The sequence below is a fragment of the Aplidium turbinatum genome, chromosome 10, assembly GCF_918807975.1.
Source record: "Aplidium turbinatum chromosome 10, kaAplTurb1.1, whole genome shotgun sequence".
Classification (NCBI taxonomy): Eukaryota; Metazoa; Chordata; class Ascidiacea; order Aplousobranchia; family Polyclinidae; genus Aplidium; species Aplidium turbinatum.
The window spans coordinates 5,912,728-5,934,892 of NC_137481.1; the positions used below are offsets into that span (position 1 = coordinate 5,912,728).

At 37.0% G+C, this 22,165-nt stretch overlaps 2 protein-coding genes across 2 annotated transcripts; both read left to right on the top strand.

Annotated features, from left to right (window-relative positions):
• Window positions 1–3,682: 3,682 nt before the first annotated feature.
• On the top strand, window positions 3,683–7,341 carry LOC145778153 (ER membrane protein complex subunit 4-like). Its single transcript, XM_082589581.1, has one exon. The coding sequence runs from the start codon at window positions 3,723–3,725 to the stop codon at window positions 4,245–4,247; it is 525 nt and encodes a 174-aa protein (XP_082445707.1). The 5' UTR covers window positions 3,683–3,722; the 3' UTR covers window positions 4,248–7,341.
• On the top strand, window positions 7,342–20,288 carry LOC145778154 (type-1 angiotensin II receptor-associated protein-like). Its single transcript, XM_082589582.1, has 6 exons — window positions 7,342–7,445; window positions 7,697–7,731; window positions 13,779–13,884; window positions 14,535–14,634; window positions 18,694–18,789; window positions 19,400–20,288. The coding sequence occupies exons 1-6, from the start codon at window positions 7,425–7,427 to the stop codon at window positions 19,501–19,503; spliced, it is 462 nt and encodes a 153-aa protein (XP_082445708.1). The 5' UTR covers window positions 7,342–7,424; the 3' UTR covers window positions 19,504–20,288.
• Window positions 20,289–22,165: the final 1,877 nt, after the last annotated feature.

The following is a 22,165-nucleotide window of genomic DNA, read 5'->3' on the forward strand; positions in this document are numbered from 1 at the left end:
ACCCACTTCTGATTAGAGGCCGAAGCCTAAAGTTTGGATAAAAGTATATTTTAACCATAAACAGATAAAACCAAGCAACCACACGGCATTTAACATAATATATTAAACTGAACATAAACTATAAACTACGAACGTTTTCTACCATACACATGTTAGCCCTTTTCAAGTAACAAAAAATAACTGGTTTTACATCTACATTGAAATAAATTTAAAGGTAGTTTATGTTCAGTTTAATATATTATGTTAAATGCCGTGTAGTTGCTTGGTTTTATCTGTTTATGGTTGAAGAAAGTCACCTCTTTACCAAAATTGTATTAAAAAGTATATTTTGTGTCCAAACTTTTTTCTACTTTAAGCCATTTACTTTTGCATTTAATGCATAACTTGATGCTTGTAAAAAGATCAAATCATTTATTTTTTGTCATCAAAGTGTGCAGAACAAAAAAGATAGTAATAGCTACAATATAATCAATATACCAGGCTACCAGCATGTCAATGAACAGAAAGGTGGCAAAACCTTGAAAGGGTTAACAGTCGTGCCTGAATAGGCCAAGTTGTGCATGTACCGGTAGTACAGAAATAAGATTTTGATCAATCATCAAAGAAGCAATTTTCCTTTTTTGGTAATTTTTTTTATAAAAAGCGGTTGAACCAGAAGCTCTGTTTGCAGTTACTGTTCTTAAATACGCTGGTTACCTAAATGCCCATGCTGTACTTGAAACTACATAAAAATTGTATTTTGGATACCGTAGTTAAGTATAAAGTTGATTTTTTGGGCTTTGGCTACCTACATCAACATCAATCACCAAAGCTTGAAAATCGCTGTTGCCAGATTACGTTCAATCCATTTCCCAACAACTTCAGTTTTTTTTTTTTTTTTTTTCTGACCATCACAACAAAAAGCAATTTATACTAAACAAAACAGAGGTCTAGAAAAAGGAAGAAGCAATAAAACGCAAACTTTATAATATGCATGGTACCAAAACAAAATATTCAGTTTAAAATAAGGTATAATTGCAAGTTTTCAGCACGTTTTACAAGATTGCAAATGCAAAACAAGCAATGGCCGAGTGGTTAGCGCGTTGCACTCGCAGTCGAGAGCCTGCATGTTCGACTCCAGCCACCCGTACTTGCTGTTGTTTCTCTGGGCAAGAAACTTTACGATAATTGCCTCTACCCAGTGATCGATTTCGAGTAATGGGTTAGTACCAAATTTAAGTCATAAGTAGAGTAGACAACCGGAAAAGACATTGCAGTCGGCTGCAGCGTGGGTCAGGTGTACGTCGGAAGGCGTACACCGATGCATAGCGCTCAAGTCCGCTTTCCCGCAATGCAGGATAAAGATAAACAAACAAACAAAAAATTGTTGTGAAACAAACATTTTACTATATAATTCCTTTTTGTCTCATTTTTATCTAAATTTGGCTTAAAAAAAGCCAGCCAGGGTCCCACAAATTACCGGTACCCATTAGCACCATAAGTACCCATAAGCGCCCATAGCCATAAGCCGCATCGAATTACTCATAAGTGACGTCAAATTACTCATAAGTAGCCTACCCATATTAGCCTGTACCGACTGCTGTCTCGTATTCGTCATCAACCAATATTCTGCAGTGCAGTCCAACGTTCTCATAATTCTGTACTGTTTAGCCTACTTTCAAGTTTTAATATTTTTAGCATTGCGTCTGGCAGCACTCGCCAAGGGTGACTGATTTCGCCTATAAAACAGACTGGTGTGGTAATCTTCTTCCCTTTTCAATCAACAAACTTCTGATGGAATGACGTGACGTTTCTGAATTCGCCTTGATCGCTTCACACGTGGCGTAAGGGAACGTTCAAATATTACGTAACGCCTTCGAGGGGGAGGGGGGGGGGTTTATGCAAAGCGTTACGTTAGCGAAAAGAAGAAGAAGAAGCGTCACATCGGGGGGGGGGGAGGAGGTTCAAGCAAAACGTTACGTAACGCTTTCGAGTACGGAATGGTAGTTTTTTGTGCTGAATTTGTAGTGAAAAAGCGTTACATGGGGGAGGGGGGGATTGAAAAAAGCGTTACGTTGGCGTTACATGGGGGAGGGGGGGGGGTCAAAAATTCGGAAAAAAGGCGTTACGTAATATTTGAACGTTTCCTAATACAAGATGTACTTCCTGATACCAACATTCTAGTGTCGTTATCAGCCACCCTTAGTCAGAAGCATTCAACCAGCAACGTTACAAGCCACACCGAAGTCCGTCATCACCTACCTATAACTATAAGTCACGTCGAATTACGCATACATGATGTTGAATTACCAATAAGTCGCGTCGAATTAATTACACGTAAGCACCCGTAAGTGACGTCGAATTACCCATAAGTAGGCTTACCCATAAGCCAGGTCGGGTAATGCGGACGGACTTATGGTTAATTTGACGCGACTTATTAGTAATTTGGCATGACATGTGTATAACTTATGCGTAATTCGGCCGGACTTATAGGTAATTCGAAGTGACTTATGGGTAATTCGTCGTCACTTATAATGGATGCTTATTGGTAATTCGACGCAACTTATCAGTAATTCGACGGACTTAGGAGGAGTAGTTCGACGTGACTTGCTTTGCTGGATTTTTAGTTTGTGCTATTTTCATATTGTTCAGCTTTTTGATACTTTTTATTTGGCCAGATTAATGTTAGGCGATGAATTTAATTTCATCAGTTTGGTACTACACTCTCTGCTATGTTTTTTTTTTCAAAATATTCTAACAGTTTTTGAACTTTTACCTTTTTTGTGACAGCTTTCAAGACTTTTGTTGATATGCACTGTTTTTCTCAATCAAAAATATTTTCATTCGTGTTCAAGAAAAAAAAACATTTTTTCTTTGAATTTGGAACGAAAATAAAACATTCATCAAAAACTTGTCTTCGTGGTCAACTCTATTTTTTATTGATAATACGGTACGTTTGAAACTGTTTTAACGTAGCCTATTTGTGTTTTGTTGGGCTGCTTTTGGATATTTTTTGAGATATTCTGGATTGATTGATTGAATCGTTATCCTCGGACTGGGAAAGCTTTTTTAAGAGCTTACTCCTGGCAGTTTCGCATACTTGTTTCGAGGCTTTGAACCACTGACGCAGGCCCGGTTACTGAGATTGACAGAGTGAACTTTCCGAAAGTCGAACCAGCGCCGCTTGATCTCGAAGCTTCTTCGTTCACGAAGGCACGCGCTAACCGAACCCTACTACGCTAATGTTTGTAGGGATAACCTGACAGCCCTGTGCTTTGTCGAACAAAAAAAGTCATGCCTGAACCAATGAACCATTTCTCAAACAAATCATGTGACGTTTAGACAATTTTGTGAAAAGCTGAAAATCATTTTATTGTGTGAGGCTTCCAAACTTACTTTAGATAAAACCAAAAATATTTCTGAAGGCAATTTTACTTCACTTTTTTGCAGACTAGCAAATATTGATAAAAAAACCTACTTACTCAGTAATTTTGATAGGTTGGGCTGACTTTACTGAGATGTTATGATGCTTGGTCTTGCTATTTGTCAAGTTCTTTTAGTTTGTAGGCTTGGCTTACAGCCAGTATCAGTGATTGTAATTTAAAACTTCGTACAGTAGCCCAACATAAAAAGTACTAAGAAAACTTTCATAGTTGTGTAGTTGCAGATATCACTAATAAGGTGTCTTCATTATTACAGACTTAAAGAGATATTTTTGAGATAGCTTACTTCAATAAAAAAATATGCATATTCAAACGGGCAAGTCTAAACATCATAAATGGGCATTGGATGTTTCTTTAAAAAAAGATCAGAAAGTGGAATTGGCTTCACCTCCTGGGTATATGACTGAAAGAATTGCATCAGCTTCAAATGAAAGTCATGACGGTGAAGATGGTCACTCTAATGTAGTTGACAAAAGGTCATGGGATACAGCACTGGGTCCAATAAAAAATTTGCCAATGAATGTATTCATTATGTATATGGCTGGTAACACAATTTCAATATTTCCCATCATGATGGTAGGAATGATGTTTTTTCGACCTATTCAAGCATTTATGGGCATTCGAGCAATCATGCAAGTGTTATCGCTGTCAAACCAGTATATTCTTCAAACTTTTGTATATGTGGTTGGAAACTGCTTAGCACTTGCTTTGGCAGTTTATAAATGCAACAGCATGGGTCTTCTTCCAACTCACGCATCAGATTGGTTGGCATTTGTCGATCCTTTGCAACGATTGGAGTACACCGGAGGAGGCTTTTCTATGTAATTTATTGATTGCTGACACATTGTTTGCAATAGATTTGGTGATGTTTTATTGCAAAGAACCTATTCATACCTTATTTAAAAAGTTTGGGTTTGTTTTATTTTCAAATTTGACAGAAATATGTTTCCTTTAAAGATGAAATCTGCATAATGTTTTATAAAGTCATTTTAACTGAGTAGGTAGAAAGTAAGTGACCACTTGTTGAACTATCACTGGAAGGTTAATATTTCTTGATCTTGGCGATCAATACTCGCTAAGTAGATGTTCACTATCAAGCTATTTATATGTGAATTGTACAGTAAATGATTAAGAGGTTATTCTAAGTCACAAAGCAATTGTGTCGGTATGAAGAACTAAATTTAATTAAACTGTATTTACACAGTGAGAAAATGTCTTAGCTTTGTCCTATCATCATTGAAGCTGCACATTTGTTGTTGGTTTTTTGCATGTAATAACATTTGTTACAATACATATAGGTATGTATATTGTATATGTTAGATTTACTTCTTGCTAATTAGATCTTAGATTTGTGTTGTATATATAGCGTCAGTCGCAGTGCATTTGCTAAAACATATAAGACATGTACCGTACTCAACAATTTGAACAAAATAACATTGTGACCACTGAATTTGATGCTTGGAATTTGTAGATATATAATAATTATATATGACAATGATTCCAAAAATTTATAGTTTGTACACTCGGCAACAGTACGAGTAACCCAAAAAATAGAGCATATGAAAAAAATTGTTTCATTTTTAAAACCAGGACTTTGTAAGGGGCATATCTCTAAATACCCATTGTCTGGCATTGTCAGTGTTGCCAGATGTCTTTGATTAAAAATAGTATTTATTCCATTGAAGCAAATTGGAATTAATAAGAAAATAAAGGATTCAACGATACAACACTCTGTAACTGTTAAAATTTTTCTGCAATTGAGAAGCAAAGGTAGTCCAGGTTTTGCAGGCAAGCTTGCAGATCTACCAACCAAAAAATAGTGGGGCATTGATAAGTAATACCAGGCATTGTCTGTATTTTCAGGGATTGGCAGACACTTTAAAGGGTTGTCAGACCATAAGCTTAACCTTGACCCCCAATTATAACATTAACCGTAATTCAAAAAACTAGTCCAATTGGAACTGGCAACCTTGACAATGGGTATTTAGAGGTACCACTTTCTAATAAACCATAAAATAAGTCCAGGCCTTGAAATTTGTACTTTTTTCCGGCGGTCAAGCATGTCCTACCGGACTGGCCCTTTCAGCGGACTATTAATATCTCAACCGAACATAAATTCTATTTCTATCTAATGGTGTCAGACAAATGTGTCTAACACCCTCCCTTCTGTGCAAAAATTCTATTTCTATCAGTATCAGCGTTAATAAGGTCGCCACTCGCCACATTCGCCCAAGCACGTGCGGAACCCAGCTGAGACTTGCTTCTCTGTGACGTTTCTTTTTAATAGGGATTGTAGATCATAGGGATGCGAAACTTCATCCGCAACACTAGAAAGGTTACGTTTTTTTCTAATTTACAAAATATTTTACTTTTTATGGGTTATATAAGAAGAGTTAAGTTGGTTTTAAAGTAATTTAAGGTTTTTAGTTGAAAGCAAGCCTGCAGTAAAGTGTAAAAAAAAAGTCAAATTGGCAATTGACCCTTCTAATGTTGAAGGAACAACGGAGTTGCGCGTCCCGTAATGTACCGTCCCTACTTTTTAATAAACGATCAATGTAACGCAATAATCCTCATTGTTAAAATTAGAATACATATCCTGCCGAAAACTTCAGACAACTTTATTTCAAGCCAACATTGCAAGGCGTTGAAATGATGTAAAAATGAGTACTTTTGCCATTAGCTCGTTAACCACGCCACTCTAATGTGATCTTTAAAGCAATTGCCTGTACTATTGTAATATTGTTTCAGCTCCGTATTTGTTCGCGTTAAACAAACAATTGTAACAATTCAAATTTAAAATATATTTTTGCTGCATTAGCTTTATTTTTGTCAAGAATTTTGCGGCGGTCATTTATGACCGACCAATGAGTCGGCTTCGGCAGACATTCGAGGTCATTCCGGAGGTCATGACCGCCGGATATTTCGAGGCCTGAAGTCCAATATTTCAAGCACCAAAAAAACAAGTCTGCTGACATGTGTATTCAACAAATAATTTTTGTCATGGATGCATTATGGTATGGTAACATCACGTATGCTACTTTCTCACTCACATGAGCTTGTTGGCCTCTGGTTTTTACCTCATAGTTTGTAAGTAGAGATCAACTTCAAAATCATTTGATTGGCCCAGGTTTCTTTACATCACATTTTTTAAGCTGCTTTGTTCTTTGCTATAAAGAATCTATATATATGTTTGCTGCAAGATGTGTTTGCAATGTGTTCACCAAGCACCAAGCAACTTCATTGCATATGCTGCAAGTGTCTTGGTGCATAGTTTGAGTTGCACAACTTCAGCTGATTTGTCAATGATTCTCCAAAATCCTGTTGTTGTTTACTCTTACTGCTGTCAGTAAAGTTTTTTTTGTAGATTTGAGAGTAAGATTGCCTGGATTCTTGTTGGTGTACTGTATTTCATTTTGATCTGTTTTGTGCTGATCGTTATTGTTGTGCGTATTCATAATATTAAATTTCCGAAGTTACATGAACACTGGAAAGACATGAAAAAAACTGATTTTGCTTGAAGTGCTTTGGAAATTTGTGTGCATTTCATTAATTGGTATAAATACATTCAATATATATGTTTTTTAAGCTTGTTTCATGTTAGCAAGGTATGTTGTTTTGCGGTTTATGTATCATCTGTTGAGCCTGTGATTGTTATTTACACTTCAAATGTTTTGATCTATTCACACACACACCCAAGATACAAACCACGAGCCACTAAATAGGATGCATTGGTTTTATGTGCATAACATGCAACCACGTTCATGAGTTGTCATGTTAGTGAATTTATCAATGTAATAAAATGTCTTTTGCATCCTTACAAAATAAAATGCCATATAGATCCCACTGTTTTGTAAAGTTACAGACTTCTGTATCAAATGTGATGCCATGAATATTTGATATTGTGATGTTTCAATGACAGGTTTTGATAACTTATTCTTAGGTTATTATTAAACACAATTAAAATTTGTTATTAACCGGAGAAATTCACATATTCCACTCGCCATGCCTTCAATCTCAATTAAAGTATGTTTTCTTTTAACTTTATAGATTATGTGGTATTGTTAACCTTAAACCAGTACCCTGCTTATGTTTGCTGATTGATTGTTATAAAGGACACCAGTTTACCAGAGTTTGCAAAAGCTTGTTGTTTTTGATAAAGTAAATATATATATATATTTATATATTATACATATTATATATTATACATCTGTTTTTATATATACTTTTTTGGTTCTTTGAAATATCAAAAATTTAATTAATCTTTGTATTTTCAGCTGATTGTCATGGTTCAGTGGATTCTAGTTATGTGGTAAGCTTTTAATGCATTTTTCATTGTGTGTATGGCTGTATGCATAGTGCAACTACTCATCGCTTGCGATCGACTGGAAAAATTTTTTAATTACTGGCGATCAACTGGTCGGTGATGAAGTTACTAGCCTATTCAACTTTTTTACCTTTACTGTAACTGGATTTACATTTATCACACATTTACCATTATCAGCACTGAGCAGTATACAGCATAGTGTATATAGTGCATAGTGTATATATATATATAGTAATAAAAGGTTTCTGCAGACTCTTAACCTCAGTTCTTGCTTCTCGGTGTTATGGGAATTGCTAATCATAAAATCATAAATAATTGTAGGATCCATGTGAGAGGATTCAACCAAACGTATAATAATCAATAAAAAATCAACCAGGTTTGGTAACTACAAAAATTTATTGGTAGAGCTTTCGCCGCCGTAAAGGCGGCTTCATCAGTACTCTATAAAAGCACAAATAAAAAGCATTAAAAAAAAATATGTAAAAAATTATAAAGTACAAGGAAACACTTCAAAAGGTAACGTTTGAACCATAAATAAATAATAATTTAAATTAAATGTAAACAAAGTCTAGGTTTGAAATAATTTTAAGCTGACTTGAAGCTTTCCGTTAACAAATTAAATGCTGTTGTAATGCCAATCTTTCTTCTACTGTACCAGCTTAGCAACGTAAAAAAATAACATAAAAATGCAATGGAATAATGACGTCATAAAGTGAATTGTGGCATACAAAAATTACATTTAATTAAAAAATCGCAAGGAGGGGGAAAGCAACAAAAAGTAAGAAGGAAGTACGTTGAATAAAAGTATAATTAATCTTTCTTATTTAAACCGAATGGTTCAGTGGTGTTGAGGATGTTAATCCACCACGTTTCTTTTTCTTTTCTGTAGGTTGTTGTCTTGCATAACTTGCCGGCAAGTCCTAGTTCGATTCGGCTAGTTCCCTATTCGGCTACAGTTTTGAATTGTGTTTTGTAATTTATTCCACAATATCGTTTCTTTTGCATTCCGACAAAGAAAAATAAATTGAAATGGAATTTAGCACAAAATGTTTAAACTATTAAATTGAAATGTTTGCTCACATAAAATCGTCATGTATCCTACGTCACCGTCTGTATGCAAACTTAGATTCTTCTGTTTATTTAGAGAATTTTGTATTTTATTTCACAATATCGTTTCTTTTGCATTCTTGCATTTTATCTAGTGTTTACCTTTAAGTGCCTTCCCAGAATACATTGATTCAACGTCTGAATACATTATCTTAAAAATACAACGTATCGTAGGGCTTCTGTGAATGTTTCTCAGTTTCAACGTATCCTAGTCAGCAAAAGCACCCTTTTCTACACGATTTCAACGTTTAGCGACGTTAAAATGATAGGCCACACATTTGGTTAGCCTTTTCATTCTGTTACTACAATGTAAAAATGAACTGTTAAGGCTAACTGGGTTCTTGGAACAAATTTTTGCTGGTCGGGATAACTAGGCTACGGTAGCCTACCCGATAATTTCCTTTCAATCTAAGCTGTAGAAGTGTAGGTCACACATTTGTTGATCCAAACTAATCATTTTAACCATAGGCGCCTAAGCTGTGGGGGCCAGGCCCCCACGCATATTTCCGCGTGGGAGCAACTTTTTATGCGGCATTGATACATAAAACAATAGATGAACTAGCGATCGGCAGCAGGAAAACATTTTTAAATGCAAACCGCAACAGCTTCGCAGTAAATAATCACTAGAACGAGTAGCGATGCTACAATCCCACCCCAGACAAAAAAATCTGTCAGTTTTACGTTGATTTAACGTCTGCAGACGTTGAATCAATGTAAAAATGACTGATTTTGCTGCCTGTGACATAGCAAAAGTCTACCATTTTGCGTCGATTCAATGTCATCAGATGTTGAATGCACCCAAAAACAACATAATTTGCTACGTTGACTCAGCGTGCGTTTAACTTAATGCGCTTGCAAATTGCCTCGCTTTCGAAAGTCGAAACCTCTGCAGAGAATTGTCGCGGCAGTGAATCGGTTGCTGTGAAAATGAACTTGAAGTCAGGGTTGCCAGATACTCTGAAAGCTATAGTAAGGCCAAATCCATTATAAAATAAGGCCAAAAAAAGGCCAAATTTTTTATTTACTTCTAAGGCTAAATAAACGCTAACAACTTAATTGAAATAATTTTTTGAAAATGCCATTTTACGATCAAATATGACAGATAATAATTTAGCACTGTCAGAGCATAATGACCGGTTCGTTTGCATAATTTGATTAATGAAAAATTACTGTAGTAGCAGTCTGGGTTTTTTTTTCGCTGAGACTTTTCGGTCATTTGTCCGAATTGACTTGAAAAAATTCGGTCAATTTTATTTATTTCGGTCATTTTTAGTCATTTTTGGTCATATATAGTGAATTGACTATATATTTTTTCGGACATTTTGACCGAATTGACTATATTTTTTTCGGACATTTTGCTAAAAAATTGGTCAATGACCGATAAATGAGCGAAAAAAAAAACCCACTAGCAGATAAACTAGAAACCATTATTACTTCAATTCATGAACAGTGCTATTCGGAACATCTAGCTAAGAAACAAGCATGAATTTGTCTTATTGAGTATATTTACCAGGGATGTATTGTCTACAACTACAGGATTGGAAACTCTTTTCAGTGCTATACATGACTACAGAAGAATTATTAAAATAAAACACTGTTTGAATCAACTAAAGAATGTATAAAATTCAATTTCGCAATAACACAAGATCTCCACCATGAGATGGAACATGTTTGGACACATTCTGAGACTTCACCAGGACTCACCTCCCCAGAAAGCCCTTGAATTTGCAATAATTGGCAGCAAAAAGTACCAAGGCCGAACCGGACGTCACCGTACCAATTTATTACAACTGCTGAGATCTGACATCAGAAAAGCTGGCCTGGGATCCCTGCTCAGCACACCACATCTCCATCGATTGCAAAACATCGCAATGGACAAAACAGAATGGAGATCCTATCTACCTTGTTGAAAGACTGATCGAAGCCAGCGGATGCCAAACAATTTGGCTACACTGGCGGCGGAGACAGTTACAATAATAATAATAACAATATAAAATATAGCCTACACTCACATCAAAACTTATTTGATGTATAGAAGTTTAAAACCACGAATCTAAAAAATCAAAAATAAACGAATGCAAAGATTCCCTGTCGTTCTGTAGCATTTTGCGTATTGCAAACCGGATCAGAAGTAAACGTGGAGTGTTCAACAATCAGTGAAATGTGTTGTCGTAGGCTTTTATAATAAACTTATTCACAGACCAACCCAGTACGAAATCAATACGTTTAAGATGTCATAAGAACTAAAACTAATACTCGGTTTTGAAATTATTTAGCAGCAAACAAAATACGACAATTGCACAAATGGAATGCAAACACATCACATTAACACTTGTGAATAACAATGGATGTATGCATTAACGACACCTTGCGCATCATCACGGGCTGTCTCCGCCCCACACCTACTGCTTATCTGCCAACTTTGGCTGGCATTGCTCCTGCTCATGTCCGTAGGGAAGAAGCCTCTCACAAACTGGCTTTGCATGCAAGACTCGATCCTCAACACCTTCTCCACAGTCACTCCCAAAGATATGGACCAGTCAGACCCCAACGCCTGTCATCAAGGCTCCCATTCCATCGATATGCTACACAGCTTGTGGATAAGAACTTCAGCTGCATGGAGACATGGGCCCAGGAATGGAACAAGCTGCCACATATCCCTCCCCAGTTTTCAGTTATACCAGCACTCTCCATCCCTCCTGGAGCAGACCTCTCAAGAAAGGCATGGGTCACATTGAACAGGTTCAGATGTGACATTGGCTGCACTGGAGCTAATCTATTTAGGTGGGGGTTGCATAATACGCCGATATGTGTCTGCTGAGCGGTAGAACAAACAATGCAACACATACTTCACGAATACCCCATCTTACGGCCCCCAAGTGGAATCATTGGTATTCGAAAACTGGACCCAACTACCGTATCATGGCTGCACGATGAGGCATTGCCAATCTAAGCTACTACAAGTCAAACGAGAGAAGAAGAAGAAGACATTAACAAACAAGGCAAGTGTATACTTTGCAGTTTACGGCAGGTGCAACTTAATAGAACCGCCCTGTCCACCGCTAACATATTCTTTACTCTCTACCTATGTCTCTGCTCACTAATTAAAATTAAAACGAATATAGGTCATGCTCTAAGTGATGATAAGTGATACTTTTATATTACAATTGAAATTGAATTTCCTTAAAATAATACTTTCTAAACCGGTAAAAATTTGCAGCCATAAAAAGGGCCAAATAAGGCCAGATTTTCTGGCCTTATTTGCATCAATTTTTTTAGGCCAACTGCAATTTAAAAAGGCCAGTTTTCTGGAATTTGGCCTAAAAAATGGCCATCTGGCAACCCTTCTTGAAGTCTCGGCCCGAGGTTACCACTAACCAACGTAACAAGGGCTGGTACAAACCGCACTGCCCACAGTCGCACAGGCGGCATAATCAACACAACAACGGACTCGCGCAAACTGCATGGCGCACACACGTCCGTTGCCATAGAAACCCGATCAAAGGCGGGGAATATGCGCATCTTTTGTTTCATCTGCAACACGAAAACGGGCGTATTACAGCGAATTGAAACTTGAAAGCTGGTCAGCCATAAGTTGCGATATTGTAGTGAAAAGGGAGCAATGTCAAGTCGAAAACTTAATCAAACGTCTCTCTGTAACTATTTTTCAAGGGCTGTTTACGGATGTCAGCAAATTTTAAATTTATTAAAGGTGACGTGCTGTTAAATTGATGTAAACATGAATGATTTTGCTTTCAACAGGTATATTTTCAAGCATATGATCAAGTTAGTATTTTCATTCCATTTACAGTATACCTTTTAGTAAACCTTTTCGTCTCTTGTTTCATGCTAATAAATCTAGTTCGTTGCTAAACTTTATGTTGCGCTTAGCTTAAAGAGTCGCAGTCCATCAACCGCTAGCCAACGCAGACGCATAGCATGTGTTTTGGTCGAGCTTTGTTTATAATAATTAACGGTAGGTAGAACGTAGCGATAACTCCGAGTGTGGCAATAAAAGCAATCCTAGTGTGACGACATAATTACGTCATCTATCTGCGTGACATTTCGCTGAATTTACGTTGCTGCTGATGAAACACGCTTTCGTCCCCACGGCCAAAAAAATAGTTAGGCGCCTATGATTTTAACTATTCAAAAGTACTAACTTATAGTCATTTTTTTGTAACATTTTCTTTGTTTTATTTTTTCTTCATATCTTAAATTTTTCTGAAGGTGGTGCAACCTTGCCAAATTTCTTTCAACTCAATAACTTACTTCGGTCACAAGCACGTTTGAACATTCGCGTTTTGTCGCTTCTACCTTTTTCTACACCTTTGCTATGTTGAATTGTTTTTGATATCATGATCAGAAATAAAAACAACTGAACTGACATGACGAATTCAAGCACGTTTTATAGTTCGCGTTTTGTCGCTTCTACCTCTGCTATGTTGACGTATATTGTTTTTAATATGATAGTCAAAAATAAAAATAACTGAACTGACATGATGAATTCAAGCACGTTTTAACGTTCGCGTTTTGTCGCTTCTACCTTTGCTATGTTGACGTGTATTGTTTTTGATATGATGGTCAAAAGTAAAAATAACTGAGCTGACATGACGAATTTTAATTTAATAGTTCAAACATTTTATTTTTATTCCTTTCTGCACGATTTCAACGTTTAGCGACATTAAAACGATGTAAAAACGGCAATTGCAATTAGGCTACGGTACCCGATAATTTCCTTTTAAAAATTTCAAAAACTCGCCGAATAGGGCACTCGCCGAAAAAGGCTCTCGCCGAATAGGAAACTCGCCGAATCGGACTAGTCGAATCGGACTCGCCGAAACGGGCCATTCCGCACCCCTGGTATGGTACTTTTTACTTTCATTTAATAATTGCTGAAATTCTGAAAAATGTTAATACTACAGGGCAACTCATTGGAGTGTGCAACCGTTTGTGTGGGGAAACATCACAGCACTTGCTATTGGAGTTTGGGCAATAGCTGACAAACAATCTGTAGACGCAGTCCTTATGGTATGTGGATGTTGTTAGGACCAAAGATTATTACTAATATTCTACAGCAAATGTAAAAATCAGTTTTAAGGTAATTGTGCATAGCTTTGCAAAAAACATGATCACCAATAACTCTGCAATATGAGAGCCTTGAGAGGTCGCATGCTAATTGCTAAATAGCAAGTACCACATCTTAGTGTTTTGGTAAAGTTTTCAAACAGTTTCAAGCAAGTAAGTGAAGGTTGCAATTATTAATATTATGTTTTGGAAATTGCAATAATAACTGATTATTATTTGAATGTAGCCTACACTGTTAGTTAAACGTGTCAGTGTACCAATATTAATTTTTTATGAAAAAAATGCATTTCTTACTTGTCGGCTGCTTAATAAGTATATAATTGTAATTACAATACACTGGCCAGTGGCCACGAAATAAATCATGATCATTATTATTATTTTGCTGCTATAGCATCTCAATATTTTTATGCCAAGTGTTCAAAGTTCAAGTATATAGTTCAAATCCCTCAGCAGCTGAAATATTCTGTTTCTGGGAATTCATTGTACATCTGATTAATTTTTAGCATACGCTTTGTAAATCAGAGTTACTGTACCATGCTTTAAGAGTGAAGACATATTATTATTATTATTAAAATCACATTTTTGATTTGCAGTTCATGACCACTCTGTTTTTCACAATTATTATCGATATTGTAGTATTGGCCCTTTTCTTTCCATCGTATAAAGCTACTGGATTCATGAAATTTAGTGCTGGTATGAAATTATGTTTGCATTGCAATTAGTTTTGATAAAATAACAAATATATTTAATCAAATTTTCCATACATACGTGATATTATTATATTTTAGCTTCAAAATGGACAGTTGAAACCCAGTAACGTTAATAATTTTGACACCTTTTTTATTATTTTTGTCTCGCAAAAAAACATAAATGCACCTAACAAAAATAATCATGTAAATAGCCCGAATGTTTTCAACACATCGTTGTCTCCTCATTGGGAATAATATCACTGTCGACGATTTTTCTGGTATGTACTTTGAAAACTGATTTAGAGTAATATTGGGGTGCTAAATCCGAATCTGACCTCAGATTTTGCCTATCACGTCATGTTTGTGAGATATGATAACAACAAATTGTTACTTTTGTCAAAAGTGGAAAATTTGACGTTGCGTTTATCACACATACACATTGTGCTATATCCAGAAATCTAGGCCATGTGGTGCATAAGTAGCTGAAATACACCCACAAACTATAATTTTGATACCAATTTGTTTTCTAAGCAACATTATTAACCATGCAGTAATAACAAGCTAAAAGGGAGGCTAAAAGTATAACTGACCCCCTCCCCCGTCAATGTTTTGCATGAAACCACAAAGATTTAAGCAGGCCTATGGCGATGCTTGTTCAGTAACCTTATTTAAGCTGTTTTTGCCTGTCTAACACTAACCTTTCGCTATAGCACTGCATATGTTGGTAGTAAACGCAATGCCAAATCTTTCACTTTTGGCAAAAATAAAGTATTTTTGTTATCATATCTCAAAAATTTGATGTGGTAGTAAAAATCTGAGTTCAGATTCGGATTCAGCACCCCATAATTACCTGAAATCAGTTGTCAAAGTCCAAACCGCAGAAAAAAATCTTTTTTTGTAGACCAGTGTATTAATACATCTTTAAGCAGGCAATTGTTTGCCTGTGGTTCACCATTTCTTTTGTGCGTTTTTTAATCATTTGCTTCACGTGCTTGTGTGTTAAACCCAGGGTTGTCGGTATTTTACCTAGAGCTCGACCGATATCACTTTTTCAGGCCGATACCGATATTTATGAAATTTTTAGGCCGATACCGATATATATCGGCCGATATATATCAACTACGAAAAATTTGTTACCAACAAGGTTATTAAGCAACAAACCAGTCCAAGAAAGTTTATGCATTGGTTGCTGTCATAGGCGCCGAGTTTTCAAAATAGCTGGGCGGGCGAACACATACTGTCACGTCATGTCGTGATCACCAATAATAATGTAAAACTCCACTGTTGTTTTCCTACCACCAAGGTCCAAGATCTAGGCTTCCTAGTTCCTACTACTATAAATTGCAAATATCTAGCGATAAACTGCGCTACTGAACTGAGCTTACATTGAATCTACAATAGAACAGTTAACGAAGGAGCTGAATTGCAACTAATGACAACCAACGGTTTCATCCGGCCAAACCAACACGTGTGCACTGTTCAGTAGTGCACAGTTTAATATCAGTGACGTAACAGACGCAACTGTGATGGTTGAGACGACAAAATAGAGCATTTTAGCAGCAGGGTTAATTGATGACGAAAATTAATTTGAGTTAATTAATTTAAGTTAATTTGAGAGAAAATTACTCCTTGAAGAACGATGCTACAATTTTTACACCGATTTAACATCTGGCGATGTTAAAACGATGTAACAGCAGTGGAAATTGCGGTCAGACTTTTGCTGCGAATGAAGTTCCTCACAGGTTTGCGCAATTTACTCGATTTAAAGCACTGGGCTTACGAGTGGCAGAGTGGAGACAAACGGCACGGCTGGACACTTTTGCTCGTTTAACGGCGAATCAACGCTGTTTAACGTTGCATGAATGTAACATGGCAATAATTGACGAAAACTAATCGCTCAATTAGTAGGTCTAGTAGGGCCTATCATATGGCGACAAAACCTTGCGAATAAGGTAAGTAGGCTAGTATTAGAAGGCGGCAGATGGTTACAGAAATTTTTGGACATAAAATTGAATTAAATTTTTTTTTTAATTCCTGAAATGTCCGGCGGGCGTGGCCCACCCGCCCGGGACTCGGCGCAGGTGGTTGCTTGCTTAATTACGCCGCATAACTTCCACCGAAAGAGGTCGTGTGGCTTCTTGTGTCACAATGCTCTGGGCACGAATCGGAAAACTTCTACAATGACGATGACGCTACTATTTTCTTCTGTGCAAAGTTTCACTAGGCTTTTTTCTTTGGGTTTATTTTTGCAACTTCTACAATGACGCTACTATTTTCTTCTGTGCAAAGTTTCACTAGGCTTTTTTCTTTGGATTTATTTTTGCAACTTCTACAATGACGCTACTATTTTCTTCTGTGCAAAGTTTCACCAGGATTATTTTATTTATTTTTGCAACTTCTACAATGACGCTACTATTTTCTTCTATGCAAAGTTTCACTAGGATTTTTTCTTTGGGTTTATTTTTGCATGTCATGTGAACGAAAGTTAATTTTCCCTGGACCTTTTCTTTCTTACTGTAATACCAAAACTTGACAAATTTTGCTGCATCTTGCTGCGATAGCCTTACTCGTATGATCTAATTTTGTAACGAATCTTGCCTTATCAATATCACTCGGAGATCAAAGCCAGGCATTGTAACGTAAGACTTGAAATAAGCTGTGCGTGGTTAGTGTAGAAGTACACCCGCACTCCCATCGATTCTTAGCGAAAAATTCACCTTTGTTACACTGATTCAATGTCATCAATCGTTGAAGCAACGTAAAACTCGAAATTTTTCCTGCTTGAATGGAAGCTAAGGGATACAGTATTAACATTTTCTAGATGCCCGCACAAGAATGGGCGGGAAATTATACAGTATTCTCACAGCAATTGTTTGTGCTATGCAAGCACGTTTGAGCAACTTGTGTTTCTTCTAAAGGCATGTATGGCTGGTTTTGAGTGTGCTTTTGCTGGCCGATGTTTATCGGCGAAAAATAGCCGATACGATATATCGGCTACACCTGATATCGGCCGATACATATCGGCTGACCGATATATCGGTCGAGCTCTAATTTTACCCGACCCAAAAAAACCCGGGTGGGTTTTTTTCAAAAAACCTACTTAAAAAAAAACCAGAGCATCATATTTGTCCAATTTTTATCAGAAAATTGAAAAAATGAACTAAAGTAAGTACAAGGTACTTAAAACAAACTTCAAATTAGGACTTAAGGATATGATTGTGAAGGAAATTTCCAACGATAAATTGGAAACACAGTGGACATTTCTGACTTCTGTACACAAAAATCAAGTAATGCCACTTTGTACTACACTAAAACTCATTTATGCAAGAAGGCCTCATAGTTAAACAGCCCTAGTGCATTATTTTATTCAGTTATGCCAGCATGTACACACAGTGAGTGAGAGGCACTTCATTGGTAAAAAGTAGTACTTGACCTGAAATAAACACGAATCTACCTTTTTTGCATCTTTTTTAAATAAACCCAAAAAAACCCGGGTTTTTCTCAACCCTGGTTAAACCTCATGTATGTAATCAAAACTAATCATTATCAGGTTATTCCTGATGAGGACAGAACAATGTGCTGAAAACATTCCAAAGTGTTTAACTTATTTCTTTATGTAAAAAGAAGCGATCTACCTGGCAATCAGCACAATGCTGAGTACTCGCTAGAACAGCGAGCAATTGCTGTGAAGGCTACACCGGTATGGTTAGCGAAACACAACGCTCACTGTTATACAGCATAGTGAGTAGTCAGGTAGTGCTGACGCCAGGAAGATCGCTCCTTGCGAACATCACGGTGTATTACTCCATTCTTGCAATCAGCTGCCGAAATACGTGTTGTTTATTTATGTCATGTACTGTATGTACGCATATTTCTTTCGTGCACCGGCCACAAAAAATGTTACTGTAAAACCATTGGCGTTAAGAAGTTTTCTATGTCTGTTATTTTTGTGGTACAACAAAGTGAACTCTGTCAGCTTTAGAATAATTTGCCATTTCAAAGTTACAAAAATTGATTGTGACATTGCGCTCACGTATTTCTCACGATTTTTTGTATATTCCAGCCATGGCAATTATAAATCTCATTCTGAAGCCGTTTTCTATTCTGCTTCTTTATCAAATGTACAAGGACAGAGGTGGTGAATACAACATCAACTTCGGTAAGTAATTGCAGTAGTGTTAAATTTTTCTTGGGTTTTTTTCAAAGATCATATAGCGTCCGTAGGTTGAGCATAAGATGGACATTGGACAGTATGCTTGTTCGTGCTGGCATCAAGCATGGCGTAGCGCCCCTGGGGAAGTGAGAAAAAAGCATCAAATGGCATCACAGGATATTTGAATGGTTTTTTACTTGTTACTGCATTGTCATGGAATTCCAGTGATAGGTTGGTCGCCACATGTTATTTGCCTAGTTTTGACACTAAAAAATGTGCTGGGCTTCATTGAGGCATGGAATACTTAATCTAGCATTCGTAATGGATATTCGTGAATTTAAAAATCAATCTTTGAACTATAAACGATCTAAGTACAATTTTAAAGGTATTTTAGTTGGTTCAATTTTACATATGCTTTGTTGCAAAATGTCTGAAGATTTAGCTATTTTGAACCTGCACAGCTTTACCTATTTTAACCTAAGAGGAAGCTCTTAAAGCCTACTCCATTAAATACTATACGCACTTTCAAAGCTTATCTCAAGCTTACATTAAAGCAAACGGTCTGACCATTGCTTGTCTTGTGCTCACTTTGTGACATATTTGACTCAATTCTCAGGTCAAAACAACACAACATACGATAACATTGGCGCGGATGAGGGCGCCAACCCTGAACACGGCTCCACTGCTTATGTCAATTCTCCTGTAATCTCCAAGAATTAGCTTTAACCACATTTTTATTATTCCATAGCCTACAACTTGTAATATTTGTTTTGAAGACTTCATTATGCAAGCTGCCAGAAATTCTGCATTGTCATTTGAGATGGTAAATATTTTAAAAATTTTGCTGCTAAAACACAATGTTCTGGTTTCACTTTCATTCCCAAAAATATCGTTTCATCTGTAACAAATGGTTCCCATTATTTGTATATTTGCTGTGATCCTGATTCTTCATTGCCACTGACGAATATATCATCGCAATACACATTTGTTTCTTTTGGTGCAAAACGCGAAGTTAAATCTACGTTCTTTATGGATGTTTTAAGCAATATTCCGCGTTTTCTGCCGCCAACATTCACGTTAGTTCACTTTTTGTCTGGATTATCTAGCTAATGCAATCAACTGTTCCGGTTTTACTTTGCATTACGGACACTTCGACAGTCATTATTCTCTTATGCAACTGCGATAGGTTGCTCAGTATCATGTTAACTCGGTTGCTTTCTGGCTTGGCTTTCCAATGTAACTACTAATGGATCAACTGATTAACTTTTTTGTGTCACTCGCATGTAATATGTCTCCTTGAATTTTGCTACCACGATTCTACACTCTGCACTTTATGTTTCTTTGGATGATGCTCAATTTGCCTAGGAAGGGATTGCTTTTGTTTCATCACAGTGTTTGTTTAGCGTCATCATTGGCATATTTTCATTTCTGTGAACTTTATTCGAAGAATGTGGTCGCCTATTACCCATGAGGCGATAATTATATCAATAAACGTATTTTGTTCATCTTCAAAGTGTAGATTTCAAATCAACAGTGACGTTCGGTGGCTTAAACCGTTGGGAAAGCAACTTGTAAATATGCTGCAGCAAGGTAGTAGGCCTAGGCACGAAGGGCGTAACCGTCGGGCGAAGCCCGAAGGCGTGTTGCCGAAGGCAACACTTCCAGCGGGGGGTCTGGGGGGCCTCCCCCAGAAATTTTTGAAAAACACTTCCAATTTGGTGCGCTCTGAGAGCATTTTCAAAACAAATCAAACATAAAAATCTGTCAAATTGTGCTTCGCTTTTGTCGTGATCATACATCCATTTAATGTTTAGAAGTCATGAACAATCTTAATTTTAACGTTGCAGGACCAAAATCCAGTGTTAGACATGGAATAATAGTTGTCTAAATATTTAATTCGTCATGAATATTCATTCTGAGATATTCAGTTAGGCCTACACTACAAAAACTAACACTTAGGTCTAAACATTACAACCGCAAGCAATTTATACAAAAAGCTGGATAAGTTTGCCTCCTGCATATAGAAGCTTAACGAACTAAGTATTGCATCCGCACCTGAACGTTCATTGGCGAAGTAACGTTATATCAATGCTGTAAAAAGGGCAAAGGCATGACTATGAAAGCTAGTAGGCTAAAGTACAGTACATGGCGAGGAGACATCAAAAAACAGCAACAATTATTTCGGCATTATGATGCTTGTGCGGTGTACCGTGACGAGCACCATTCTGACGAGTTAGTCTAGCCGCTCTAGCGAATGTATGCATTGACGTCACTGGGAAAGCAAGACTCACCTGGTCTCACCATAACACATCTGATTGGCTAAGCAGCTGGTGACGTTTTGCAAAACGAGTGATGATTGGATAAAACGAAGGCGTTTTTTGACATTTTTGAATTTGGGTAAGCAAGTTTGATAGTTGCTTACCTTGGAGCCTCAGTGATTGTTTCTGACAGAAGCGTTTGCGTTAATTGGCATTTATAGGCAAGACACGCGGTTTGGTGAGGATTTAGACTACTCACTAGCATTACGAGTAATTCTAGTCACGAATACAGTAATTTTCAAGTTAAAATAGACATGATAAAAATAATAAGTTAAACCTAGAATTCAATCATTATACTTTGCATAGTTTTCGCTCAGGTAAGCACTGCTTTCCTTGCTTTCCCTCACCGATCGTCACTGCAAATCAATATAGACTTACGAAAGGCTTATGCCAGGAACGTGGCCTTGAGGGGGGCATTTGCCCCATAAAATGTGTTTTAATAGCATTGTAATTCAGTGACATATGCCCTGCTAAAGCTTTCTTCATCTACGTACTACGTCACTGGCCTGTGCAGCTGGGTTATTTCATCAGTCTCTGATTTACATGCTTTCTTTTTGTCTTGCCCTGAAAATTTCTTCCTTAATGCCGAGTGCGTGACGAGATTTAATTTGTTCGTTCAAGCATCTCTTAGGTGATTGCTTGGTTATTTATTCCTGAGGTTCTTAAATGGTGAAATTACAAGGGCACGTCAAGCATGCATTCATCCGATCAAATAGATTATAATTTAAGAAAAAGCTATTCACTCTGTCAAACTCGGTAACCGGACCAGCGTCAGTGGTTCAAAGCCTCTACAAGTATGCGAAACTGCCCGGATTAAACTCTCGAAGAAGTTTTCGCAGTCCGGGGATAAAGATTCCCACAATCAAATGCAGTGTTGCCAACATTTAAAAATACTTCTTGTCCAGGGTTGAATGTGCTATGAACCTACACTTAAATTGAAAGAATGGTCAGCAACGAACCTATACGGAGTTTCACAGGATTAGGCATATTGTTTAATCTGCTAGGTTAGACTGTGTCGGCCTAGGTAGTTATGCCAGACCGAGGTTGGCGACAACTTCAGTTCT

Bases quoted from the DNA above. Each gene is read 5' to 3' on its own strand.
- LOC145778153 (XM_082589581.1), top strand. From the start codon at position 3,723: ATGCATATTCAAACGGGCAAGTCTAAACATCATAAATGGGCATTGGAT.
- LOC145778154 (XM_082589582.1), top strand. From the start codon at position 7,425: ATGCCTTCAATCTCAATTAAA. The intron at 7,732-13,778 runs GTAAGCTTTTAA...TTAATACTACAG, and splicing joins CAGTGGATTCTAGTTATGTG to GGCAACTCATTGGAGTGTGC. The intron at 14,635-18,693 runs GTATGAAATTAT...TGTATATTCCAG, and splicing joins ATTCATGAAATTTAGTGCTG to CCATGGCAATTATAAATCTC.